We start from the raw sequence: 24,584 nt of genomic DNA, 5'->3' as shown, positions 1-24,584 counted from the left end.
ACACTCATATCCTTTCCCCCTATTGGTCCATGTCTCGTGATTTACAAGAAATCGGGTGAGCTGTGCTGGGTATGCTGAGAATTTCACAATTCGCCGGTGATTCCTGTCTGATGGAGACTTTATTTTATCTATTCCTACAGCTGCTGATACCTTGTGCAGGTATGAAACCCATGAATGATACTTCAGTCAGAATGTGAGTTTAGCAAGCCAAAAGAAATGGCAGATGCTGGAATCTAGAACAATAGATAGAACGCCGGGAGAACTCGTTCTGTTGTTATTACTGACGTGGTCAATAATTGCTATGATGATTGTTTGCGCAAAGGTGACAGAATGAATTTTGTTATAGGACTCACGTTGTGCTTTCGAATTTAGATTAAAGTATCAAGCATCATCTGCGGAGGCAAAAGGCGCAAGTCAACATTTCAGGCCAAGGCCCTGCATCAATCCTGATCAGGGTTCAAGCTGAAACTTAGAGCTTTTCCTCCACATATAATGTTTGACTAACTGTGTTCTTCAAACTTCCTGTGCTTGTTTTGACTTTATCAAACTAGGGTAGGCATTCCATTTATATTGTGGAGCTGACTTGTTGGACCAAGTGGCCTCATTCTGCTCCTTTATCTTATGCTCTATGATCTTATACTATACATGGTAAATAAACGTGGAATGCAACATTTGTAATAGATGTACACAGAATAATGCAATTCTATCGTTTCTAATGTTGTTTGAGTTTAATTTGCTCAATTACATCGATAGGGGTTACAAACACGGATTTTTGCAATTTCTCTTTTAATTCCAAACAAGCTTGAGTATCAGCAGTTGTGTTTTAGTTTTCATAAGTCAACTGTGTCGAATATATATTTCTTAATAATTTCCTTTACTAGAGTTTAATCTGATTTTGTTGTCATGTTTATGTCTTGTTGTGTAGCATATCACAACCATTTGTGAAAAATTGATTTAAGCATTCCAAAACTTGCAGAATTCTGTTGATCCGTAACAACTAAACTTATGAACTCAGATGCTGCAATTATTTGCGCCCATGTCACTTGAATCCTCATTACTGTTATGTTGTTTGGCTATTTGTTTCAATGTTGTGATCTCTCACTAAATTACCATTACAGTCTCAGTTCGTAGAGAAGCTGCTGCAAATATTTCCCCGATTCCATGCTTTGTAATATTGTTACATGGTAGTAATGGATCTTGTGAAAGACTCCAGTGCTGCACTCAAGATTTATATTTCGAAAACAGTGCTGTTATATGGTATTTGAATGCTTGTTATTCTTAAATCCATTCATATGCATTTTTAAAACTTGCAGAACCAGCTTTAAAATTGTACTCCAATTACAGATGAAAGTGTGATATGTTACAATCAACTTACATCAATTTTTGCTTGATTTAGACATTTAATGTGTTAATCACTCAAATGAAAATGTCAGAAGTGGTCAGCATGCACACTCACATTTAGTTTGATCATTGCAGCGGAAGACTTTAACGTTGAAACATGCCACTTTCTTATTTTGTTTTCTAAGCTGTACACAGGTTTAATCAGGATTTACAGCAACCAGGTGTTCTTACTGTTCCAAAAGGAAACTCTATCCTTTTAAATTGCTCCTATTCCATGCCAACTCTATCAAAATTTCAAGTTTCGTGGACTTTCTCCAATGATGGGTCACGCACTTCAAAGATAATTGCAAACAAAACATCCATTAATTTTTGGGTGTCTCATTCTCGATATTGTGTAAGGCACAATTCTACACTGAAGACCTTCACCTTAACAATTACTGATGTTCAAGTCAGTGACAATGGAACCTACTTCTGTGAGGTGTTTGGGAAGATACCACCACCGAATTTTAGAGCACAAGGAAATGGCACCCTGCTGAGTGTAACTGGTAACTTTTTAAACATTTTAATTATTCTTTTATAGTATTATTTGGAAAATTAATGCAAATTCTCACAATAATTTTGAGATAACAGTAATAAAAGAAACATTAGAAAGAGGAGGTCGGGCCGAATATGTAGAAAAGGAAACAGAATTAACGTTAATGTCCTTTTCTCAGAAATGGGAAAATTTAGAAATCAAGTATGTTTTATATTGCAGCGGTGGGGAGGAGTACAACACATGAATAAAACTGTGGAGAGAGGTATAGCTACAAATCAATGCCAATTAGTTTACTCCTATGCTTAAAATGAGGAAAAATGGGACAAAGATGTTGCTTGATGTCTTACATTTTTTTATTTTACTTTGGTGAAGCTCACTTTTCTCAATATGGAACATAGAACGGTACAGCTGAGGAACAGGCCCTTCGGCCCACAATGTAATGCTGAACTAACCCAACCCCACACAATGTCCATGTCCCTCCATTCCCTGCTCATACAAGTGCCTTTATAACAGCCTTTTAAATGCCTCTATCACATTTGCCTCCACTACTATCGATGGCAGCACATCCAGGCACCTGCCACTATTTTTGTACTGCAAAAATTGCCCTACATATCTCTTTTGAACTTAACCCCCTCAGTTTAATGTGTACCATCCAGTATTAGACATCTCAACCCTTGGAAAAAAAGATCCAGCTGTCTACTCTATCTGTGTCTTGCATAATCTCATAAAATTCTATCAGTTCTCCGCTCAGTGTTGCCACTCCAGAGGAAACAGCTGAAGTTTGTCCAACCTCTTGCTTTAGCAGAGTAGTTGTGCTGCGTCCAGATTGACAATGAGATCCATTCACGTTCCAAAATCCTGCAAAAAGAGCAAGCGCGTCGGGATCAGGCATAGCCAAGCCTTAAAACCAAACCTGGCCAGAGTTCTGTCATATAAGCAAGAACTGAATTGACATAAGGATTACAATATTTTGCTTTGAATTTACATTCAGTGGCCACTTAGTTATGTAGCTCCTGTGCCTGATAAAGTGATCACTGAGTGTGTGTTAGTGGTCTCTGCTGTTCCAGCCCACCCACTTCGAGGTTCAGAGATAGTCTTCTGTACACCACTGTTGTTAGGCGCGGTTATCTGAGTCACTGTCACCTTCCCGTCAGCTTGAACCAGTCTGGCCATTCTCCTCCGACCTCCTCCATTAGCAAGGCATTTTTGCCCACAGGCTGCCGCTCACTGGATGTCTTTTGTCTCTCGCACCATTCTCTGTAAATTCTCAAGACTGTTGTGCATGAAAATGTCAGGGCAAGAGCAGTTTCTGAGATACTCAAACCACCCTGTCTGGCACCAACAATCATTCCACGGTCAAAGTCACGTAGATCACATTTCTTCACCATTCTGATGTTTAGTCTGAACAACAACTGAACCTCTTGACCATGTCTGCATACTTTTATGTATTGAGTTTCCTGCACATGATTGGCTGGTTGGATACTTGCATTAAGGACCAAGGAGATGGTGGTGGACTTTAGGAGACCTAGGCCTCATATGGAGCCAGTGATCATTAATGGAGAATGTGTGGAGCAGGTTAAGACCTACAAGTATCTGGGAGTACAGTTAGACGAGAAGCTTGACTGGACTGCCAACACAGATGCCTTGTGCAGGAAGGCACAGAGTCGAATGCACTTCCTAAGAAGGTTGGCGTCATTCAATGTCTGTAGTGAGATGCTGAAGATGTTCTATAGGTCAGTTGTGGAGAGCGCCCTCTTCTTTGTGGTGGCGTGTTGGGGAGGAAGCATTAAGAAGAGGGACGCCTCACGTCTTAATAAGCTGGTAAGGAAGGCGGGCTCTGTCGTGGGCAAAGTACTGGAGAGTTTAACATCGGTAGCTGAGCGAAGGGCGCTGAGTAGGCTACGGTCAATTATGGATAACTCTGAACATCCTCTACATAGCACCATCCAGAGACAGAGAAGCAGTTTCAGTGACAGGTTACTATCGATGCAATGCTCCTCAGACAGGATGAAGAGGTCAATACTCCCCAATGCCATTAGGCTTTACAATTCTACCGCCAGGACTTAAGAACTTTTTAAAAGCTATTATTAATGCTTTTTGAGATGGTGATTTAGATGCATATCATATTTTTTTACTGAGTTAAGTATTGTATGTAATTAGTTTTGCTACAACAAGTGTATGGGACATTGGAAAAAAGTTGAATTTCCCCATGGGGATGAATAAAGTATCTATCTATCTATCTAATGAGTAGATGTACAGGTGTACCTAATAAAGTGGCCACCGAGTGTCTAGGAAGTAAGAGCTAAATTGCCAGAAGGATTACATAATGATTACAAAATAAGTGGCTTTGAATTCAGAACACACCACGAGTTTGTTTATGTATGAGAGCTATGACTGTTTTGTTTATAGCCTTTAATCCCCACATTCCCTCATGAATGACAAGCATTGGGTATTTTTATGTTGTATTTTGCCTTCTGGAAATGGAAATTCTGTCATTACCTGTATTTAATTGGCACTTCACTGTCTCATTGTCAATATGTGCTTACTGGCCAAGTTAGGAACTTCTGGAGCTGATTTGAAGATAGAGGAATAAAAAAGGAAATCATAAGAAACGTGATTTTTTGAATTAGAATCTACAAACACCAACCAATTTATTTATGCTCTACAGACAAAAGAAAATGAAAGCAGATTTGCATTTACTCAAGGCTTTTGCAAACGCTTCTTGTCCACAGTTTTAGATAGACAAACAGGTCATTCTGATCCATTTCATCCCTGCAGTTAGAATAATCACTTGAATTTGTATTAAATCACATCTCTGAATGGGAGTAATATGGCATTCATTTGTTGGTTGTGGTATTGTATGAGAAAACTATGCTTCACTTACTTGACACAAGAGGAAAGAGCAAATTTGAAAAGGCTGATACAACCAAAGGAAAAGTAACAAGATCAAAACCCAGAGACACAGAAGCCCAAATGAAGGTTGTTTGAGTGAAACTGATTAAACATGTGGCAGCAGAGATTGTTTTGGAATTGGGCTGGAAATACAAGTGTCAAGGCAGGTGGCAGTGCCTACAGGATTGAAACAGTGGTGGGGATAAGATGACTGAGACAAGATTGAATGGTTTAGAATGGAGGACAGAGCAAAACTTTACATTTAAAGTTATTACATTGGGAAAAAATCACCAAGATATTGGTTAGGCAAAAATGAAAACATTTAAATATTCTGTATTTAATGTTCATAAATCAAAACAGAAAATTTGTACTTAAAATTAGAAATTTTCACATAAGAAAATATAAAGTCGTTTTAGTACCTTTGAAATCCTGATAGCTCAGACGTTGTCTCATTTTTTAACTGCATTGCATTTGTGGTTTCTAAATGACAATAAACTGAATCTGAATCTGAATATGATATGTTCAAAGTAAATGTATTATCAGACTATGTATATATCATCATATACTACCTTGAACTGAAGTTTCTAGCATTGAAGTCATGTGAGGCTGTACAGTTGTAGAGTCTGTAGGTTATAAAATAAGTTCAGAATGGTTGTGAATCAAGTTCTCCACTCTTCCTCGGGAGCCCATGTCATTTGAGAATGATCCCATTGCTAATTTATGTTTCTGCCTTATTTTTTACATTCAGCTCGTCCTTCTCTTTGCATCTTCAAATCTTCTAATGAGATTGCTTCTTTGTCTTCAACTATCACATGTTTAGTATATGGATTTTATCCAAATAGTATTACATGGCGGATATTGCCAACATGTCTCAGCGAACGGGTCATCAATACAAGCTGTTTATCCAATCCCAATGGAACTTATAACTGCACAATAATTGTGAGCATCTCCAGTGAAAATTGCACCAACTCCACTGAATTCACTTGTGTAATTCAACACCCAGCATCACAGACCAAGATCAATGCTACTATCCTCATTGAGGTGCATGCAGGTACTGAAGGTAGGGTGGAATCCATTCAACTATGTTGAAGAACATTTCATTAGAAATAAACAAACTAGATATAAATAAGCAAGACCAGTTTAGCTTGTTCTTTTTTATAATCAAACTGTTTTTATAATTCTACTTTGTTACAAGGAACACTTTAATTTTCTGAATAGTTCATTGTTGTATTCCCATATGCTCTTTTTTCAGAGCAATCAGAATCAGATTTAATATTATTTGTATATATTGAGGTTTGTTGTTTTTGAGGGGAACTTGCATGCTGGAGTCAGGGCTTTATGCTTTGGTTCTTGGTTGGGTCACCCATGCCAAATAGGTCAAAGGGTAGAGGCCAGACTAAGAGTGGCCTATCGGTTGTCAGGTTCCAGGGTTCAGCTCAGGGCTAACAACCCCGACTGGTCAAACAAAATTGTTACAGAAACAGCAATGAAGAATTCTTCTGCATTTGACTGCAATGGTATTCCTGAGTCTCCACCCGGGACTTGCATGGCTGATAGTAATGAAAACTGAGTGGAAGCTACTGACATGATGAGGGAAGCCCTGAAACCCTCCAGAGATGGAGGACCTTCTTTGCTGCCCTAAATGCTGGCATGCTAGCAGTGTAATGGGCAGTAAGTAATGTAAGTATTCACCGCTGTTTTTTTATAAATTACAATAAGAGATATGTATATGTGTAAATTAAATAAGTAGTGAAAAAGGAGAGAGCAATAAAATAAAAATAGTGAAGTCATCTACATAAGTTCATTGTCCATTCAGAAATCTTCTGGCCGAGGGGCAGAAGTTCCACTCTTCCTGACTTATGACACCAGTGGTTGCTGCATGGGAGAAGGAAATAAGGTTGTGTCTACTTGAGGAAATAGGCAAGAACTTATGATTGTGGGACAGTGATCAAAATTAGAGTTCATACTCTAAACACCTGGTGTAAAACCATGCATATTGAGGAAGGAAATGTCAAAGATTTCACACATCTAGAATTTAAAATTCAGCTCTGGATATTAATGGGTTAACATTCAGGCTTGCAGCTTGTCAGTGCTTCCTATCAATAAGGAATACAACTGGTAAAAATTCTCAGTCCTAAAGTTCTTCATTATTGTAAGCCATATCAAAATTCTCTGGCTGCAAAGTACAGCCACAAGTGTGTTTTGTTAAGAAAGTTCAAAAATATGTGAAATAGTTTGCCTGCACCTGATAAAAACTGTTTGCTCAAAGGAATATATGTCAGGCTTCTTTCAGGCTATAGTTGGAAATTTCCATGTCATTTTAAAGTTTCCTCTCCACTTTTGTTTGAGGGAAATCATGGTTGCCATGGAGCAGAACATATATTTATTCTTGCTTGAGATCAGCAAGTGGAGTGAGTACACAAATTTGGAAGGTTTGTTGTCGTCACAATGGTGCAGAATGTCACTGACTACATCCACATTACATTGATTGCTTGACATATCAACGCTGAAATGTACCACAGCTGGAAGAAAATCAAATCCCTCAATGCCCAAGACACCTATGACAACACACAGTGCAACATGTAGTTCAACACCCAGTCCTCCGATAACAACTCTGCGGCCTTTATACTTTGGAGACGCACTGTGCCATCAATATTTGAGAAAGCAGGATAAAAAGGTGGCCAGTGGTAACAAGAACTTTCTCCTGAACACTTAATTCTACAACACAACGCATAGATAACTTGCACATGATGTTATTCAAACACATGAAGTCTAATAAAACCAACAATATTCACATGACGATAGAACTCTACAGCACAGAAACAGGCACTTTGGCTCATGATATTGTGCTAAACTAAACTAATGCCTACACCCTGCATGAAGTCCATGTCCTTCCCTTCCCTGCACATTCTTGTGCATTTTATATGCCTCTTTCATATTTGCCCCCACTACTACCTCCTACTAACGTATTCCAAGTACCCACCAATCTCTGTGTAAATGACTTGCCTCAAACGTCTTCTTTACCATTTACGTACATAACTTCTTTACCACCCTATTAACCTGCGCAGCCACTTTCAGAGAGCTCAGCACTTGGAGCCCAAGGTCCCTCTGCACTGTCTTCCAGAAAGCAACAACTCACGTTTGTCTGGGTTGAACTCCATCTGCCATTTCTCTGCCTGTATCTGTAACTGATCTATGTCCCACTTTGACAATGCCTTCTAAACCATCAATCGCGGTGAACTTACTCACCCATGCAGCTACATTTCCATCAGGTCATTTAAACATATCACAAACAGCAGAGGTCCCAATATGATCCTTGTGGAACATCGCTAGTCACAGAGTAAGTCCCATTGACCACTACCCGCTGTCTTCTCAGGGCAAGCCAGTGCTGAATCCAAATGACCGAGTCACCATGGATCCCATTCAGCTCAATTTCTGATGAGCCTGCCGTGAGGGACCTCAGGTCAATGTACAACAGAAATGTGGAGGTTGTTTGGACAGCACTTGTGTGGGGTTCTGGTTAGGTTTGTCTCCTGATATATTTGGGGAGATCTGCACTGTCCACCTGTCACTTTACCTTTCCTAGTGGTCACACAACAAACCGCTACCTGCATCGTAGGCATGACCACCTCACTGAAGCTCTTGTCAATGATGTCGTCAGCATCCCAGACAAAACTATGAACTAATGCAGTCAGCCGGAGCGACAATTAGTCAAACTTCCTAAAGGTGAAGTCACCAAGAGCTTCCTAGTGACTTCTCCCTGATCTCCTATGTCCTGCAGGAGGTGCTTGCCACTGCCATCTCAGCTCTCCAATAGGGAGAGTAATTTTAAGGAGAATCTTGCATGCACTTGCCAGATTCTGTTGCTCAGTCTACTCCCAGGAAAGAGTCCTGAATCAAACTCTCAGCACTATTACAGCATTTACAGCTCAAACATGGCTACTCCCTAATGAGTAACTCAGTCTGAACCTACCATCTCTTATATCTGAAAGCAACCTTTAAAATGCTGTTGTAACATTCCTTCTGCTGCACTGGCTGCTCAAACTGGAAATTCCTGATACATTTGAGGAGGATCCATCCATTAACCTATGCCACGTAGAAATTGAATGCATGCAAATATAGCTCCTTACCAATGCAAACAACTTTCTTAAATGGAGTATTCAAGCACTTTGCCACAAGAATTCTAGCGATAAAATTTCAAGTTTAACAGTGCAGGCTAGATTCCGTAGTAAGAGAAAGTAGGCAGTGAAGTTTGAGTGCTGACAAGTAGATTGCAAATGGAACCAATAATTTAATGTCAAAGAATATTTCTTGTGCTTTCAGTAGATCAAAGGATAGTGCTACCACAGTTCAACAACAAATGTGACCAAACACAAGTATAAAAACAAGGTATTGCAACGCTCTGAAGGAAGCCTGCAAATATCCCCTTAACCTTAAGTTTGATTCACTTGGCAACATCTAAGCTGAGTTTGAAGATTGAGTTCAGGCTCCCTTAACACTATATAAACAAGATCTAGGCGAACGCTCCAATACAGAACTGAGAGCATACACTAACCCAAAACCTCATTTGCCTGTTAAAAGGAAGTGAAAGATCTTGTGCAACTAATTGTGAAGGAGAACAGGTTTTTCAGCAGCAAGTTCAAGATCAACCAGAAATAGATTATGTTATTAAACAACTTCCTTCTATTTTCTAAATATTGTTATACTTGAATTAGTCACCATATTTGCTTATATAACACTTCTAAGTTTCAAAATAGAAAATGGCGGTTGTCCCATTGCTTTCATTCAGTTGTTAAAAGTCACACCTCTTACGCAATTTCAAGGTAGTTAATTAATAGTAAAGTAACTGGCACATGCTGAGGAAATTAAAGAAACTCTATACATAAAAAACTACAATTCTCATTACTGCACCACAAGAAGATCGAGAAAACAGTTAAATGGAGCTAATTTTCTACACAAACATATGTCCATTTCCGTCTCTTAATGATAAACAAGTTTTGTGGTTTCGGGTACTGTGCTACATCAAAATGTCAGCAAATTGAAATTCAATTGATGTAGGACCAGATCTAGTCCAGTCAAATAACTTCACACATTTGAGTTTTTAACGATGGAACTATGTGGAAGGTGGATTTTCAGATTAAACTATTCAAGTATGTTGATAGAATCAAAAATAGTTTTAAAATTTAGGAATTTATGGAAACAAATAACTTCACTTACTGAAATTAAAAATAGGAAGTCTCACTGTTAAATCACCTCAAAAAGTAACAACTAGTAAGAAAGGAAATTAAATTAAAAACAGCAAATGGAAAACAGTTATAAAAATGGAAAGCATAAAAACAATATATAACGTGTCCAGGAGGGGACAGAAGGATTTGATTTTTAAGTGTAATATGTGGTATAAACAAAAAGCCTTAACAAATAGGGAGTCTATTCCCAAATGTTGGTGACCTTCCAGTAGATGATGACAAATTTTGATTGGACTCTGAACAGACAGCTTGACATTCCACTTACCTTGTGCATTCTATTGTTCCATTTTGTAGTGATTATAATAAGCAAAACATCAAGTGTAACTACATTGAAGGCATAACATTTAAGATATCCTAGTTCAGTTTGACCACAAAGTCAGACAGACAGCGTGTTCATGAGGAATAATTTTTTTCACCACTGTAAAGTCTTCAACATAAAGAGAAATAGTGGGTTTGTGGATGACCTCATTTATAGGTATACAGGACATTTCTTTTAACAAAGTCCACCTGACAAAATGGGCAGATTCGGAGCTCACCAGCTCTTCTAAAGAAAATAGATGATAGACAATAGACAGTAGGTGCAGGAGTAGGCCATTTGGCCCTTCTAGCCAGCACCACCATTCACTGTGATCATGGCTGAACATACACAATCAGTACCCCGTTCCTGCCCTCTCCCCATATCCCTTGACCCCACTATCTATAAGAGCTCTATCTAACTCTCTCTTGAATGCATCCAGAGACTTGGCCTCCACTGCCTTCTGGGGCAGAGCATTCCACATATCCACCACTCTCTGGGTGAAAAAGTTTTTCCGCATCTATGTTCTAAATGGCCTACCCTTTATTCTTAACTGTGGCCTCTAGTTCTGGACTCACCCATCAGCGGGAACATGCTTCCTGCCTCCAGCGTGTCCAATCCCTTAATAATCTTATATGTTTCAATCAGATCCCCTCTCATCCTTCTAAATTCCAGTGTATACAAGCCCAGTCGCTCCAATCTTTCAACATATGACAGTCCCGCCATTCCGGGAATTAACCTTGTGAACCTACGCTGCACTTCCTCAATAGCAAGAATGTCCTTCCTCAAATTTGGAGACCAAAACTGCACACAATACTCCAGGTGGGGTCTCACCAGGGCCCTGTACAGCTGCAGAAGGACCTCTTTACTCCTATACTCAATTCCTCTTGTTATAAAGGCCAGCATGCCATTAGCTTTCTTCACTGCCTGCTGTACCTGCATGCTTGCTTTCATTGACTGATGAACAAGGACACCTAGATCTCTTTGTACTTCCCCTTTTCCTAACTTGACACCATTTAGGTAGTGATCTGCCTTCCTGTTCTTGCCACCAAAGTGGATAACCTCACATTTATCCACATTAAACTGCATCTGCCATACATTTGCCCACTCACCCAACCTGTCCAAGTCACCCTGCAGTCTCATAACATCCTCCTGACATTTCACACTGCCACTCAGCTTTGTGTCATCAGCAAATTTGCTAATGTTACTTTTAATCCCTTCATCTAAATCATTAACGTATATTATAAACAGCTGCGGTCCCAGCACCGAACCTTGCGGTACCCCACTGGTCACAGCCTGCCATTCCAAAAGGGACCCGTTAATCGCTACTCTTTGTTTCCTGTCAGCCAGCCAATTTTCAATCCATGTCAGTACTCTGCCCCCAATACCATGTGCCCTAATTTTGCTCACTAATCTCCTATGTGGGACTTTATCAAAAGCTTTCTGGAAGTCCAGGTACACTACATCCACTGGATCTCCCTTGTCCATTTTCATAGTTACATCCTCAAAAAACTCCAGAAGATTAGTCAAGCATGATTTTCCCTTCATAAATCCATGCTGACTCGGACTGATCCTTCTACTGCTATCCAAATGTGTCGTAATTTCCTCTTTTATAATTGACTCCAGCATCTTTCCCACCACTGACGTCAGGCTAACCGGTCTATAGTTCCCTGTTTTCTCTCTCCCTCCTTTCTTGAAAAGTGGGACAACATTAGCCACCCTCCAATCAGCAGGAACTGTTCCTGAATCTATAGAACATTGGAAAATGATTACCAGTGCGTCCATGATCCACGAAAAGTATGATAATCTTCCTGAAACTGGCTTTCTTGCTCATCCATCACCCAACTCCTGCGTGTACTTTCACCATTTCAGCCAGGGAACTGTCCCACAGTGATGAGCTCTTATCCTGGAGGCATTTTCCCCAAACCTCCATCCAGTTTTCAGGTCCAGTGCTCCTTCACTATTTGAAGTCAAAATGCAGCTTGTATTCAATTCAAACAATTGAAAGTAGCATCCATAATATGAGCCAAGTCAAAATATTCAGACATTTTGTAGAGACACACTGTATGTTTTAGGAACAGCTTCTACTCCTCCTCCATCAGATTTCTGAACAGACAACGAACCAGCTCATGAACACGACCTCACTATTTTTGCTCCCTTTCTGCACTACTCATTTAATTTATTGTTCAATACATACAGGATATTTATTATTGTAATTTATAGTATTTGTTGTGTATTGCAACAAATTTAATGACTTGTGTCAGTGACTTGATGTCGCGGAGTTCACTGAGCTCGGCAATTAGCCTGCACAGACGTCTCACCACCAGTCAAAGTGACATCCTCAGTGTGCTGTTGTTGGTTTCAGTGTTGCTTGTCTGAAGTTGTTTAGGATAGTGGTGAGTATTGGAAATCCTGAACCCGAGCTACCAATATTCACCCCCAACTTAAATGTCAGTGATATTAACTCTGATTCTGATTCTAATTGGGAACTTAAATAATAGTTGTATAGAAATCCATATATTTGTTCCATATAAAAACTGTTTTCAGAAAATGCAGAACTATAAATGATATTTAATTTTGCAATGATAGATTGGAAGGATTAATTGAAAAAGTATGGTGCAGGGTAATGAGTCACTGCATAAAGTTGCTTTGGATAAGAAGATTGAATGTATTGAAATTGATTTGAAGTGTTGTCTAAATGATCAATGCAATGAGCGTTTTAATAATTCCAGTTTTCCATAGGTTATAAATGGATTTCCATTTTACTTTCCATAAGTGGAGGAACAACTTGTGTTATCCTTCTTCTGCTCTCCCTTAGAAAATGTGCACGCGGTATGTTATTTCATAGGCAATTTAATATATCCCTCCCTCAGGAAAATTACCCGTTTTCAGTTTTTATCCAAACTCTGCACCATAATCCTCAATCCACCTGTATTTGCATCCAATGTCTTATTTAATAATCAACATCATAATATTAAACAAACTAGGAAGTATAGACATCAGTAGTGGGCAAACTGTTGGAGAAGATTCTTGGAGATGGGATTTACCAGCATTTGTAGAAGCATAGTGTAATCAGTGATAGTCAGCGTGGCTTTGTGAGGGGCAGATTGTGTCACACGAGTCTAATTGAATTTTTCCAAAGGTGTGACAAAACAAACTGATGAAGGTAGAGCAGTGGATGTGGTGTGCATGGATTTTAGTAAGGCACTCAACAAGGTTCCCCATGGTAGGCTCAATCAGAAATTCAGGTGATACAGGATGCAGGGAAACTTAGCAGCAAGGATTTAGAATTGCCTTGCCCACGGAAGGCAGGGAGCTTTCCAGAGCGAATATGGAGAATATTCGACCTGGAGGTCTGTGACCAGAGGTGTTCTGCAGTGATCTGATCTGGGACCCAAGCTCCTTGTGACTTTTATAATTACAGTAACCTACATGAGGAAGTGGAATGGTAGGTTAGTGAGTTTGCAGATGACACAAAGAATGGTGGATAGTGCATAAGGTTATTGTAGGTTACAAGAGGAAATTAACATGATGCTGAGTTAGACTGAGAAGTGACAGGTAGAATTCTAACTTGAAGAGTGTGAAGTGATACACTTTGGAAGGTTGAGCCCGATGTTAATGGCAGGATTCTTACCAGTGTGGAGGAACAGAGGCTTCTTAAGGTCCAAATTCATAGATCCCTCAAAGTTGCCATGGAAGTTGAGAAGGTGGTTAAGGTGTCATACGGAGTGTTGGCCTTTGCTAGTTGGGGGATTAAGTTCAAAATCCATAAGTAATTTTCTCCTTCTTCTGAAGCCCATCACTCCTATTGGGGGTATAGGCTGCCGACAGCAGCTCACCAGAGTTCTCTGTCCCGGGCCAGTCTTTCAAGTTGTTCCCAGGTGTAACCCATCTACCAAAATCCTTCCTCTCCAGGAATGAGGTCTCTGGAACCTCTGTTGGTGTTTCTTTGATTCTGGCTTTTGACAGCCCCAAGCCCAACCCTCCTCCTTTCACAGCCGGACTTGAGACCATCCATGGTGGTGCTATAAGGTAAAGCTACAACTCTATAAACCTTGGATGTACAAGCTTTAGCGAAGGTGCAGCGGAGATCTACCAGGATGTTGCCTCGATTAAAGAACAAATCATAACTTGGAAAGTTGAGTGAGCTCGGGCTTTTCTCTTTGGGGCAAAGGAGGATAAGAGGAATTTTGATAGAAGTGTGTAAGATGTTAAGAGGCAAAGAGAGAGTGGACAGTCAACACCTTTTTCCCAGAGTGGCAATTCCTAATATGAGAGGACATACTTATAAGGTGATTGGAGGAAAATACAGGGGGTTGTCAGAGGTAGAACACACTGTGGGCATGATAGTAGAAGTAGATACATTAGGGTCATTTTAGAGACTCTTGAGTAGGCACAAGTATGAAAGAAAATGGAGAGCTATGTGGGAGAAGTGTTAGAATAATCTTGGAGTAGATTAAAAGGTCAGCACAACATGCTGGGCCAAAGGGCCTGCGCTGAGCTGTATTGTTCTATGTTCTTTAATATCAGATGTAACTACCTTGAAATCATAAATATATATTTCAGTTTGGTCTATACCTCAACACTGCTACAGTTTCAAAGACTATTCTTTAAAACTAATCATTAACTCTCATGATCATTTTATGTAGAAAGGAAGAAAATTCAAGAGCAAAAGAGAATTCAAGCCAGTAATCGAACATTGGACCTTGGACAGAATAACATGGTAAGTGTAAAATTAATTTTTAAGAAGTTTAAACCTCTGTAGTTAGTAATTCAAAGCCAATGTTCATTTGCCTGTCAAAATTCTGTAGTGTTCCCACACAGTCAGATCAGGAGAAGCACGCTCAAATGAGTTTAAGTTTGGATATAGGCAATGAAAATGGATGGATCTTCAGGATTCCTGGTGTACTGCTAAGTTTTACCTCCAATTACACAAAAACTCAGCTACCAAACAAGCACAGTTACAGCTCATTGGAAATGGTGATGTAGATTTGTATCACATAGTGAGCCCATCGGATTTATTTGTTTGGGCAGCTGGATTGTTGGTCAATAGAAATCTGCAGGAGTCTCATCAATGGTAATGCCAGGGTGGGTGGTTACATTCGCATGACATATTCAGGATGGACTAGCTGGGCCTCAAGGCCTGTTTCCATGTTTTATGACTCTATGACCTGTTACATCTTTAGAGAATTCCAACAAATCACAATTTCTCTTTCACAGACATGTTGACAATGCCTGACTAAACATAGAAAATAGGTGCAGGAGTAGGCCATTCGACCCTTCAAGCCTGCAATGCCATTCAGTATGATCATGGCTGATCATCCAACTCAGAACCCTGTACCTGCTTTCTCTCCATACCCCCTGATCCCTTTAGCCACAAGGGCCATACCTAACTCCCTCTTAAATATAGCTAATGAACCAGCCTCAACTGTTTCCTGTGGCAGAGAATTCCACAGATTCACCACTCTCTGTATGAAGAAGTTTTTCCTCAACTCGGTCCTAAAAGGCTTCCCCTTTATCCTTAAACAGTGACCCCTCATTCTGGACTTCCCCAACATCGGGAACAATCTTCCTGCATCTAGCCTGTCCAATCCCTTTAGAATTTTATACGTTTCAATAAGATCCCCCCTCAATCTTCTAAATCCCAGTGAGTATAAGCCTAGTCGATCCAGTCTTTCTTCATATGAAAGTCCTGCCATCCCAGCAATCAATCTGGTGAACCTTGCTTTGCATTTTTCTTGGTCCCCTGCTATAATGACTTAAGTAACATTTTCCCTCTGACAGACATTAAGCTAAGTAGCCTGTAATTTCATGCCTTTTGTCTTCCTCCTTCATCTACAACTCTTATCTTTTGAACACTTGGTATAACTATGTGATACCATTTTAAACATCCTCGGTTAGCTGATAAATCAAACTTGAGATTATGGAATAGCTGTGAAGCTTCATTTCGACACATCCAAACAAACCTACCCCCTCTAAGTCTATCTTTAGGTCCTCTGAGGTACTTGAACAATCTTACTGGCTTTTATCAGAAAATCTTCATCTACAGTACAAATTGCTTTTTACACTTAACCTGCCTTTGAATAGAACAGTTGTTGCATCTTGATCTGTATCTACAGTGGCTTTACATCAATTAGGACTATACACTTAAATCCCTATTCTCTCATTATATTGTTGCCTGTGGTGTATTTTCTGTATGAGGTAAATTCTCTATCATCTGTGAAATTTAACAATATTAACCTTTGGCTTTAAATTGCAGTTCATTGGTAGTTAGAAGGCCTGAGATGGTAAAATGAAAAGACAAAAGTAAAAGAATGCACATGCTTTTCCTGTTTTTTTTAGAATGAGAACTGTAAGGAAGAGGTCTGTTATGCTAAACTACAATGGGGAACCATGCAGAGAGCAAGGATGCATGAGGAGGTTGTCTACAGCCCAGTTCTTCACTGAAAGACTAACGGAGAAGGCACCTGTAAATAATGAAGCAGCTTATTAGAAATCAATCGGAACATTCTTCAATAAAACCTGGATCGAACTTGTGCATCCAAATCCTTTAATGATATCATTGACAGTTTATCATTTGTTTTCATCTTCTGAGAGTTAGTTAAATCATGTCAGTATATTGTTCCATCTTTATGTTGTGTTTGGGTGAAAATATGGTCTGTTCTGTACATGCTGCCTTAGTGGATTAGTCTTGTGCTGAAAGTTACTGTTCTGTCTGGCTGTCTCGGTATTAGAGGCACAAGAGATGGCAGATGCTGAAATCTTCAGCAACAAACAATCTGCTGGAAGAACCAAATGGGGTGAGCAGCATCTGGATGGGGGGAAGGAAGAAATTATTGATGTTCTGGGTCAAAATTGTGGTGGTACCATTATTGTTTCTGTATTATGCTTCTTTATTCTGTGCGAGCATACAATCAGATGAGGTAAAATAAAATGGATATATTTTAGCCATTGTTTCAAACTATTTATTTCAAAAATCTTCAAAAGTAATCTAAATTCTACAGATAGAATTTAATGTAAACTACTGTCCCTATTCTATCAAGTGCCAACTTGATGCCAGTACTTGCCTGCTCAATAAAGCACATTCTTACCTGAAGCATTCCACAGATATGAACCCTCTCAGGTCAGCTGGCTCCAGCTAAACAACAAAGTACTGCGAACTTTCTACTGACAAAAGGCAACTTCACTTTGATGGCCAGTTGAGCCATGTTCCCAGGTTTACCAGCTGTCAAACCTGTGAAAACAATCAAATATATTCAACTTCCACAATTATTCAAAAACTATTAAAAAAGCTAAAATTCTTATAATATTTTAAGAATGAAATCATTATAAGACTGAAAAATAACTAAATGGATTAACATTAATTAATCTGGTTCATCGAGAATCTTTGCTTTGTCTGCCACAAAAAGCGAGATCTCCCGATGGCCAACCATTTCAAATCTACTTCCCACTCCCATTCCGACATGTCAGTCCATGGCCTCCTCTACTGCCAATTTGGAGGAGCAACACCAAATATTCTGTCCATCAAGTTGGCATGAACATTGATTTTTTGAACTTGAGATAATTACCTTCCCTTCTCTTCTTCACCATTCCCCATTCTTGTTTCGCTTTCACACATACTCTTCATACCTGCCCATCACCTGCCTCTGGTACTCCTCCCCCTTCCCTTTCTTCCATGGTCTTCTGGTTGTCTCCTATCAGATTCACCCTTCTCCAGCCCTTTATCTCTTTCACCAATCAACTCCCCAGCTCTTTACTTCACCTCCTCCATCTCTCCCAGCTTCACCTACCACATTGTACTTCTTCCTCCCCTCCCCCCACCTTGTTACTCGGACTTCTCCCCTTCCTTTCCAGTCCTGAAGAGGGTCCTGACCTGAAAGGTCGATGTTTATTCCCATCCACAGATGCTGCCTGACCCGCTGAGCTACTCCAGCATTTTGCGTACGTTGCCTAATGTGAAACTATTGTCTAATGCCCAAGATATACTATATTCTGCATGATACGTATTTCTAAATTGGTTTTGCTTATTCTCCTGAGAGATTTCAAGATTTGATTGTCTCAATCTAAGGGACTGAAGGGGTTCTTTAAGTTCAAAGCTCCTAAGTTCTATTCTGGTGAATATTAAAAGACTTGTAAATGTTATCGAAGGAACAAAGGAATTCATCTTAATTATTTGTCCTTCAACAGAAATAATTAAAAAAGATTATCTTGTTTTCAACTCTGTTCTTTTTTTTGGGACATCCCGTGTATAAATTGTTTGCTGGATTTGCTACAGTCAGTGGCCACTTTATTAGGCACACCTGTACACCTGATCATTAATACAAATATCTAATCAGCCAATCATGTGGCAGCGACTCAGTGCATAAAAGCATGCAGGCATGGTCAAGAGGTTCAATTGTTGCTCAGAGAAAACGTTAGAATGGGGAAGTTCTAAGTGACTTTGACCGTGGAATGATTGTTGGTGCCAGACAAGGCGCTTTGAGTCTCACAGAAACTGATCTCCTGGGATTTTCACAAACAACAGTCTCTAGAGTTTACAGAAAATTGCACAAAAAAACCATCCAGTGAGCAGCAGTTCTATGGGCAAAAATGCTTAGAGATCAGCGCAGAATGGTCAGACTGATTCAAGCTGACAGGAAGGTGACAGTAACTCAGATAACCACACGTTACAACAGTGGTGTGCAGCAGAGCATCTCTGAATGAACAACATGTTGAACCTTGAAGTGGACGGGCTACAGCAGCAGAAGACCATGAACATACACTCAGTGGCCACTTTATTAGGTACAGGAGGACATTCCTGTGGCCACTGTGTGTATATTGCAACGGCAACCATACTTCTAAAGATTACCATTGGCTCCTCAGACTTAGGAAGTTATAATGTGAAAAACCCAATAAAAGTCAAAGGTCATGTCATATGTATGTTAGGGAAAAATTCCGGATATATTTTAGACTAGAAGACCGTAGGTATAGGAGCAGAATTAGGCCATTTGGCCCATCAATTCTGTTCTGTCATTTCATCATGGTTGATATAGTTTTGCTCTCAGCCCCTCCCTGTATCCCTTCGTGCCCTGACCAATCAAGAATCTATCTACCTTTGTCTTAAATATACATAAAGACTTGGCCTCCAAAGCTGCCTGTGACAATGAATTCAACAGATTCACCACTCTCTGGCTAAAGTTCTAAAAGGACACCACTCCCCCCCCCCCCCCATTCTAAGACTGTGTCCTCATGTCTTAGACTCTCCCACCAGAGGAAACATTCTCTCCACATTCACTCTGTCAAGGCCTTTCACTGTTTGATTGGTTTCAATGAGGTCACCCCTCATTCTTATGAATTCCAGTGAATACAGGCCCAGAGCCATCAAACATTTTTCACATAACAAGCCATTCAATCCCGGAATCACTTTTGGGAGCCACATTTGAACCTTCTCTAGTTTCAGCACATCCTTTCTAAGATAAGGGGCCCAAAACTGCTCTCACTATTCCAAGTGAGGCCTCACCAGTACTTTATAAAGTTTCAATATTACATCCTTGCTTTTGTACTCTAGCCCTCTTGAAATGAACACTAACATTGCATTTGCCTTCCTCACCACAGACTCAATCTGCAAATTAACCTTTAGAGAATCCTGCACAAGGACTCCCAAGACCCTTTGCACCTCAGTTTTTTTTTGTATTTTCTCTCCATTTAGAAAATAGTCAACCCTTTCATTTCCTCTACAAAAGTGCACACTTCCCGACACTGTATTCCATCTGCTATTTCTTTGCCCATTCTCCTAACCTGTCTAAGATTAGTTTGTTAAGCCACCTCATGTGTGGCACATTGACAAAGGTCTTCTGAAAGTCCAAGTACACAACATCAACTGATTCTCCATTGTCTATCCTGCTTGTTATTTCTTCAAAGAATTTAGCCTTTGCTTACCCCAGAACCATCAAGCTCTTGAACCAGAGAAGATTATTCCACTCAACTGCACTTGCCCCTTCACTGAACTGTTCCCATACCCCATGGACTCACTCTGAAAGACTCTTCATCTCATGTTTTTGATATTTAATTATTTATCTATTTACTGTATATTGTTATTATTTCTTTATTTTTATATTTATAGTTTGTTGTCTTTCACACACTGTTTGTCCACCCTAAAGAAAAATGTGTGAGGCAAACTCAAAGGTTGTAAGATGTATAAGTCACCTGGACCAGATGGACTACATCCCAGAGTCCTCAAAAGCTACTGAGGAAGTAACAAGCAGGGAGGACCAAGGAGAGGCAGTGGGTGTCATTTACTGGATTTTCAGATGGCATTTGATAAGTTGCCTCACATGAGGCTATTTAACAAGATAAAATCCTATGGTACTACAGGAAAGATACTGGCATGGATAGAGGAATTGTTGACAGGCAGGAGGCAGCAAGTGGAAATGAAAAGGGCCTTTTCTGGTTGGTTGCCAGTGACTAGTGGTGTTCCTCAGGGGTCAGTATTGGGACTGCTACTTTTCACATTGTTTGTCAATGATTTAGATAATGGAATTGATGGTTTTGTAACAAAGTTTGTGGATGATACGAAGATAGGTGGAGGGGTAGGTAGTGCTGAGGAAGCAATGCAATTGCAACAGGAATTAGACAAATTGGAAGAAAAAGCAAAAAAGAGGCAGATGTGGTAAAGAAGGCAAATGCAATGTTGCCATTTATTTCAAGGGGAATAGAATATAAAAGGAAAGAGCTAATGCTAATGCTTTATAAGACACTAGTTGGGCCACACTTGAAGTATTGTCAACAATTTTGGGCCTCAAATCTCAGAAAGGATGTGTTGTCATTGAAAAGAGTCCAGAGGAGTTCACAAGGATCATTCACAAACAATGAAGGCGTATTAAGACCGTTTGGCAACTTTGGGCCTGTACTCACTTCAGTTTAGAAGAATCCAGGGAGATCTTGTTGAATCCTACCAAATGTTGAAAGGATTAGTTGTGGATGTGGAGAGGATGTTTCCTAAGGTGGGAGTATCCAGAACTAGATGGCACAGCCTCAATAAAGGAGGATTTTTTTTTAGCCCAGAGAGTAGTAAATTGTGGAATGCTCTGCCACAGACTGCAGTGGAGGCCAAGTCTATGGGCATACTTAAGGTGGAAGTTGATCATTTCCTGATCAGTGAGGGCATCAAAAGATATGGCGAGAAGGCAGGTGTATGGGGCTGAGTGGGATTGGGATCAGCCATGATCAAATGGCAGAACAGACTCAATGGGCTGAATGGCCCATTCTGCTCCTACGTCTTATGGTCTTTCATTGATTCTATTATGGGTATTGGATTTATTGAGAATGCCTGCAAGAAAATGAATCTCAGGGTTGTATATGATTTGCTTTGAACTTTGAATTCTGCAGCTAATGTAAACTATTGTCCCAATTCTGTCAAGTACCAACTTGTTGCCTGTGTTAGCCTGCTCACTAAAGCAAACCTTACCTGAAGCAGATCCCCAGATAAGAACCCCCTCAGCTCAGCTGCTCCAGTTGAACAACAAAGCACAACAAACATTGGAATCTTTTTATTGAGAAAAGGCAACATCACCTCAAAAGCATTTTGATGGCCAATTTAGTCATGTTCCCAGGTTTGCCAGTTGTCACACTTGTGAAAGAACACCACCACAGATGGTCCCAAATACCTCATCCCTGGGAGAGAAGGATCTTTCCTTAGAACATGTATTGATAGACTACACCTGACTTGAAAGACTGGCCCAGGACAGAAGACACTGGTGAGCTGCTGTCGGTGACTTATGCCCCTGTAGGAGTGATGAGCCTAAGAAGAAGACACCTGTGAAAGGGGCAAAATATGTTCAACTTTCCAAATAATTCAAAAACTATTTTAAAAAATCTTAAAAGTTTAACATTTTTTAATATTTAGAAAAGACCAAAAAACAATTGAATAAATTAAAATGAATTAATCTGGGACTGTCTAGGAATGTATCATATTACGTATGATGGTTTTTTTGAAATTGGTTTTGCCTAATCTGCTTTTTTTCAATATTTGATTGTTTCAATCTGATTGACTGATACCTACCTTATCTCAACAGAGAGAGAACATCCCTTTGATGATTGTGGTGAACTACATATACCTGTCTGGACACGCCCCCCCCCCCCCACTGCTGACTGCTCCTGTGGCTCCTCCCACAGACTGGAGATTGGAGGCACTGCTCCTCCCTCAGTCTCCAGGATGTTGTGTGATGGTCTCTTGCTGCTGACAGAGCTTTCTCTTCCAGCTAATAATAGCCTATCTCGCCTTACGTCTCCATGAGTTATTGATGGTGCATCAATGATAAAGGGGTCTAGTATCACTGAATAAATTGTAGTTCTGGTAGTTTCACCTTGAAAAGAACTTAAAGTTCTAGCATGGGTAAAGCAGTGGCTGATTGGCAAGAGGCATAGAGTGGGAATAAAGGGAGCCTTTTCTGGTTGGCTGCCAGTGACTAGTGATGTTCTACAGTGGTCTGTGTTGTGACTGACTCTTTTTAAGTTATATAAAAATATACTAAAAACTTGTGGCAGAGCAGACACGATTGGCTAAATGTCCTACTTTTGCTCCTATGCCTTATGGTTTTGTCATAAGCAATGCCCTGCTTTCCGTTTGCTGAAAGCCAAGCGATTGAACCTGCTTGATCAGCCATTCATGTGGGACCTTGTCAAAGGCCTTTCTAAAGTCCATGTAGATGATATCCACTGTCCTGGTAACTTCCTCGAAAAGCTCTGTAAGATTGGTTAAATGTGATCGAGCACACACAAAGTCACCTGACTATCTTAAATTAGTCCATGTCTTTCTATTCAGTCCCTGAGAGTGTCTTTCAATAGCTTTCCCACAGCTTGTGAAAGACTCACCGCCCTATCATTTCCTGGCTTATGGTTTAGAAACTTTTTTAAAGTTTTAGAAACTTTTGAGTTTCGAAACTCAATACCCAGAGCCGTGACTGACACCAACTTACTGCCCTCTGCTGTGCCTATTGTCTTGTTTATTATTTATTGTAATGCCTGTACTGTTTTGTGCACTTTATGCAGTCCTGGGTAGGTCTGTAGTCTAGTGTAGTTTTTTTCTGTGCTGTTTTCAAGTAGTTCAGTGTAGTTTTTGTACTGTTTCATGTAACACCATGGTCCTGAAAAATGTTGTCTCATTTTTACTGTGTACTGTACCAGCAGTTATGGTCGAAATGACAATAAAAAGCGACTTGACTTGACTTGACTTAAACAGTGGAACAACAGTGGCCACTCTCCAATCTGGTACCTCTGTAGGTTTCTGCAATTAAACAAAGAGAGGTGTTTAATGTTTAATGAAATCCGTAACACATTTTATTGCACTCCAAAACCTACAAAACAAAAGCTTGCTAAAAACCTTTAACTTAATTATGTTATCACATCAGTCCAGCCTCTTAAAGTGAAACCTGAACTCAATGCTGGTGGTTGTGAATTATGTACATTTCTACCAATTACGCTACCCTATACAGCACCCGCCCCCTGCAGAATTCACTAAACCCGATATTGTGGGCCTGTCTGGAGCTCCAACTGGGTCCTGTGTCCATGGGTGGAGGAACAACAGACTCATCCAGAGGTGCGTTGACACACTCATGGTCATGTCGCGACTCCAGAAGCATTGCAGGGGAATACTCCAATTCTCAGTGGACCAGCTTAAGGCAATCTACCGAAACATGTTCTGGTTTACTCCTCTTATCTATGATTGAAGTATTTTCTTTCATTCCAAAATGGCGAATAGGCCATTGTAAATACAGAGTGCTGTACGCCATGATGGGAAGTAGGAATAGGTGGAAAGGAACTGAATTCACTGAGAAGAGTGGAAGGCTGTTGAGAGCTGACCAGGCAGTCGTGGCATCAGGAATGGAATCACTTGGCACTCTAACAGCTGCCTGTATTCCAACACAGCCGCAGATGACTGCAGGACCCCTTTGGAGCAGTTCTGAGCCCCAGCAGGACCCATGGGAGCCGATCATGCCAACACTGATCGCTCAGGGAATCCCTCAGAGCAGTCTTTAAGGAGCAGCGAAGTTGCTCGCATTGGCCATTGGACTGCGGGTGTTAAACACGGTGTGACGTCTCCGAACACCGAGGTTCTGGGCCATCACAGACCAGAAGTCTGAAATGAATTGAGGACCACGGTCAGAGAAAATATTGGATGGGGTGCCAAATTGAGCAACCCAGGTGCCCGAGCTAAATCTGTGGCCATCTTCAATGCTGGAGGGACGACCTCTGTCCACCATGGTAAGAAAGTGCGTGAATCCGTGGGGGAGGGGGG

The 24,584-nt window shown here is 40.3% G+C and overlaps 1 protein-coding gene across 9 annotated transcripts in view; it reads left to right on the top strand.

The window, feature by feature from the left end:
- LOC140738878 (immunoglobulin lambda-1 light chain-like) overlaps nucleotides 1-18,527 on the top strand; it is a 37,898-nt gene extending 19,371 nt beyond the window's left edge. For 6 of the 9 annotated variants that reach the window (XM_073066870.1, XM_073066868.1, XM_073066865.1 and 3 more), the window contains 6 exons: nucleotides 1,119-1,257; nucleotides 1,527-1,886; nucleotides 5,517-5,828; nucleotides 13,052-13,141; nucleotides 14,959-15,032; nucleotides 16,652-18,527. In XM_073066870.1, coding sequence (XP_072922971.1) covers nucleotides 1,182-1,257; nucleotides 1,527-1,886; nucleotides 5,517-5,828; nucleotides 13,052-13,141; nucleotides 14,959-15,032; nucleotides 16,652-16,756 — 1,017 coding nt within the window. In that variant the 5' untranslated portion in view covers nucleotides 1,119-1,181 and the 3' untranslated portion in view covers nucleotides 16,757-18,527. The remainder of the gene's footprint in view (nucleotides 1-1,118; nucleotides 1,258-1,526; nucleotides 1,887-5,516; nucleotides 5,829-13,051; nucleotides 13,142-14,958; nucleotides 15,033-16,651) is intronic. The other 3 variants (XM_073066863.1, XM_073066862.1, XM_073066871.1) reach the window with 2 other exon arrangements.
- The last annotated feature ends 6,057 nt before the right edge of the window (nucleotides 18,528-24,584 follow it).

The sequence above is a fragment of the Hemitrygon akajei genome, chromosome 14, assembly GCF_048418815.1.
Source record: "Hemitrygon akajei chromosome 14, sHemAka1.3, whole genome shotgun sequence".
In the NCBI taxonomy this organism is placed as follows: Eukaryota; Metazoa; Chordata; class Chondrichthyes; order Myliobatiformes; family Dasyatidae; genus Hemitrygon; species Hemitrygon akajei.
Note: the sequence above shows the minus strand (reverse complement) of the source record. Positions and strands in the feature narration are given on the sequence as shown.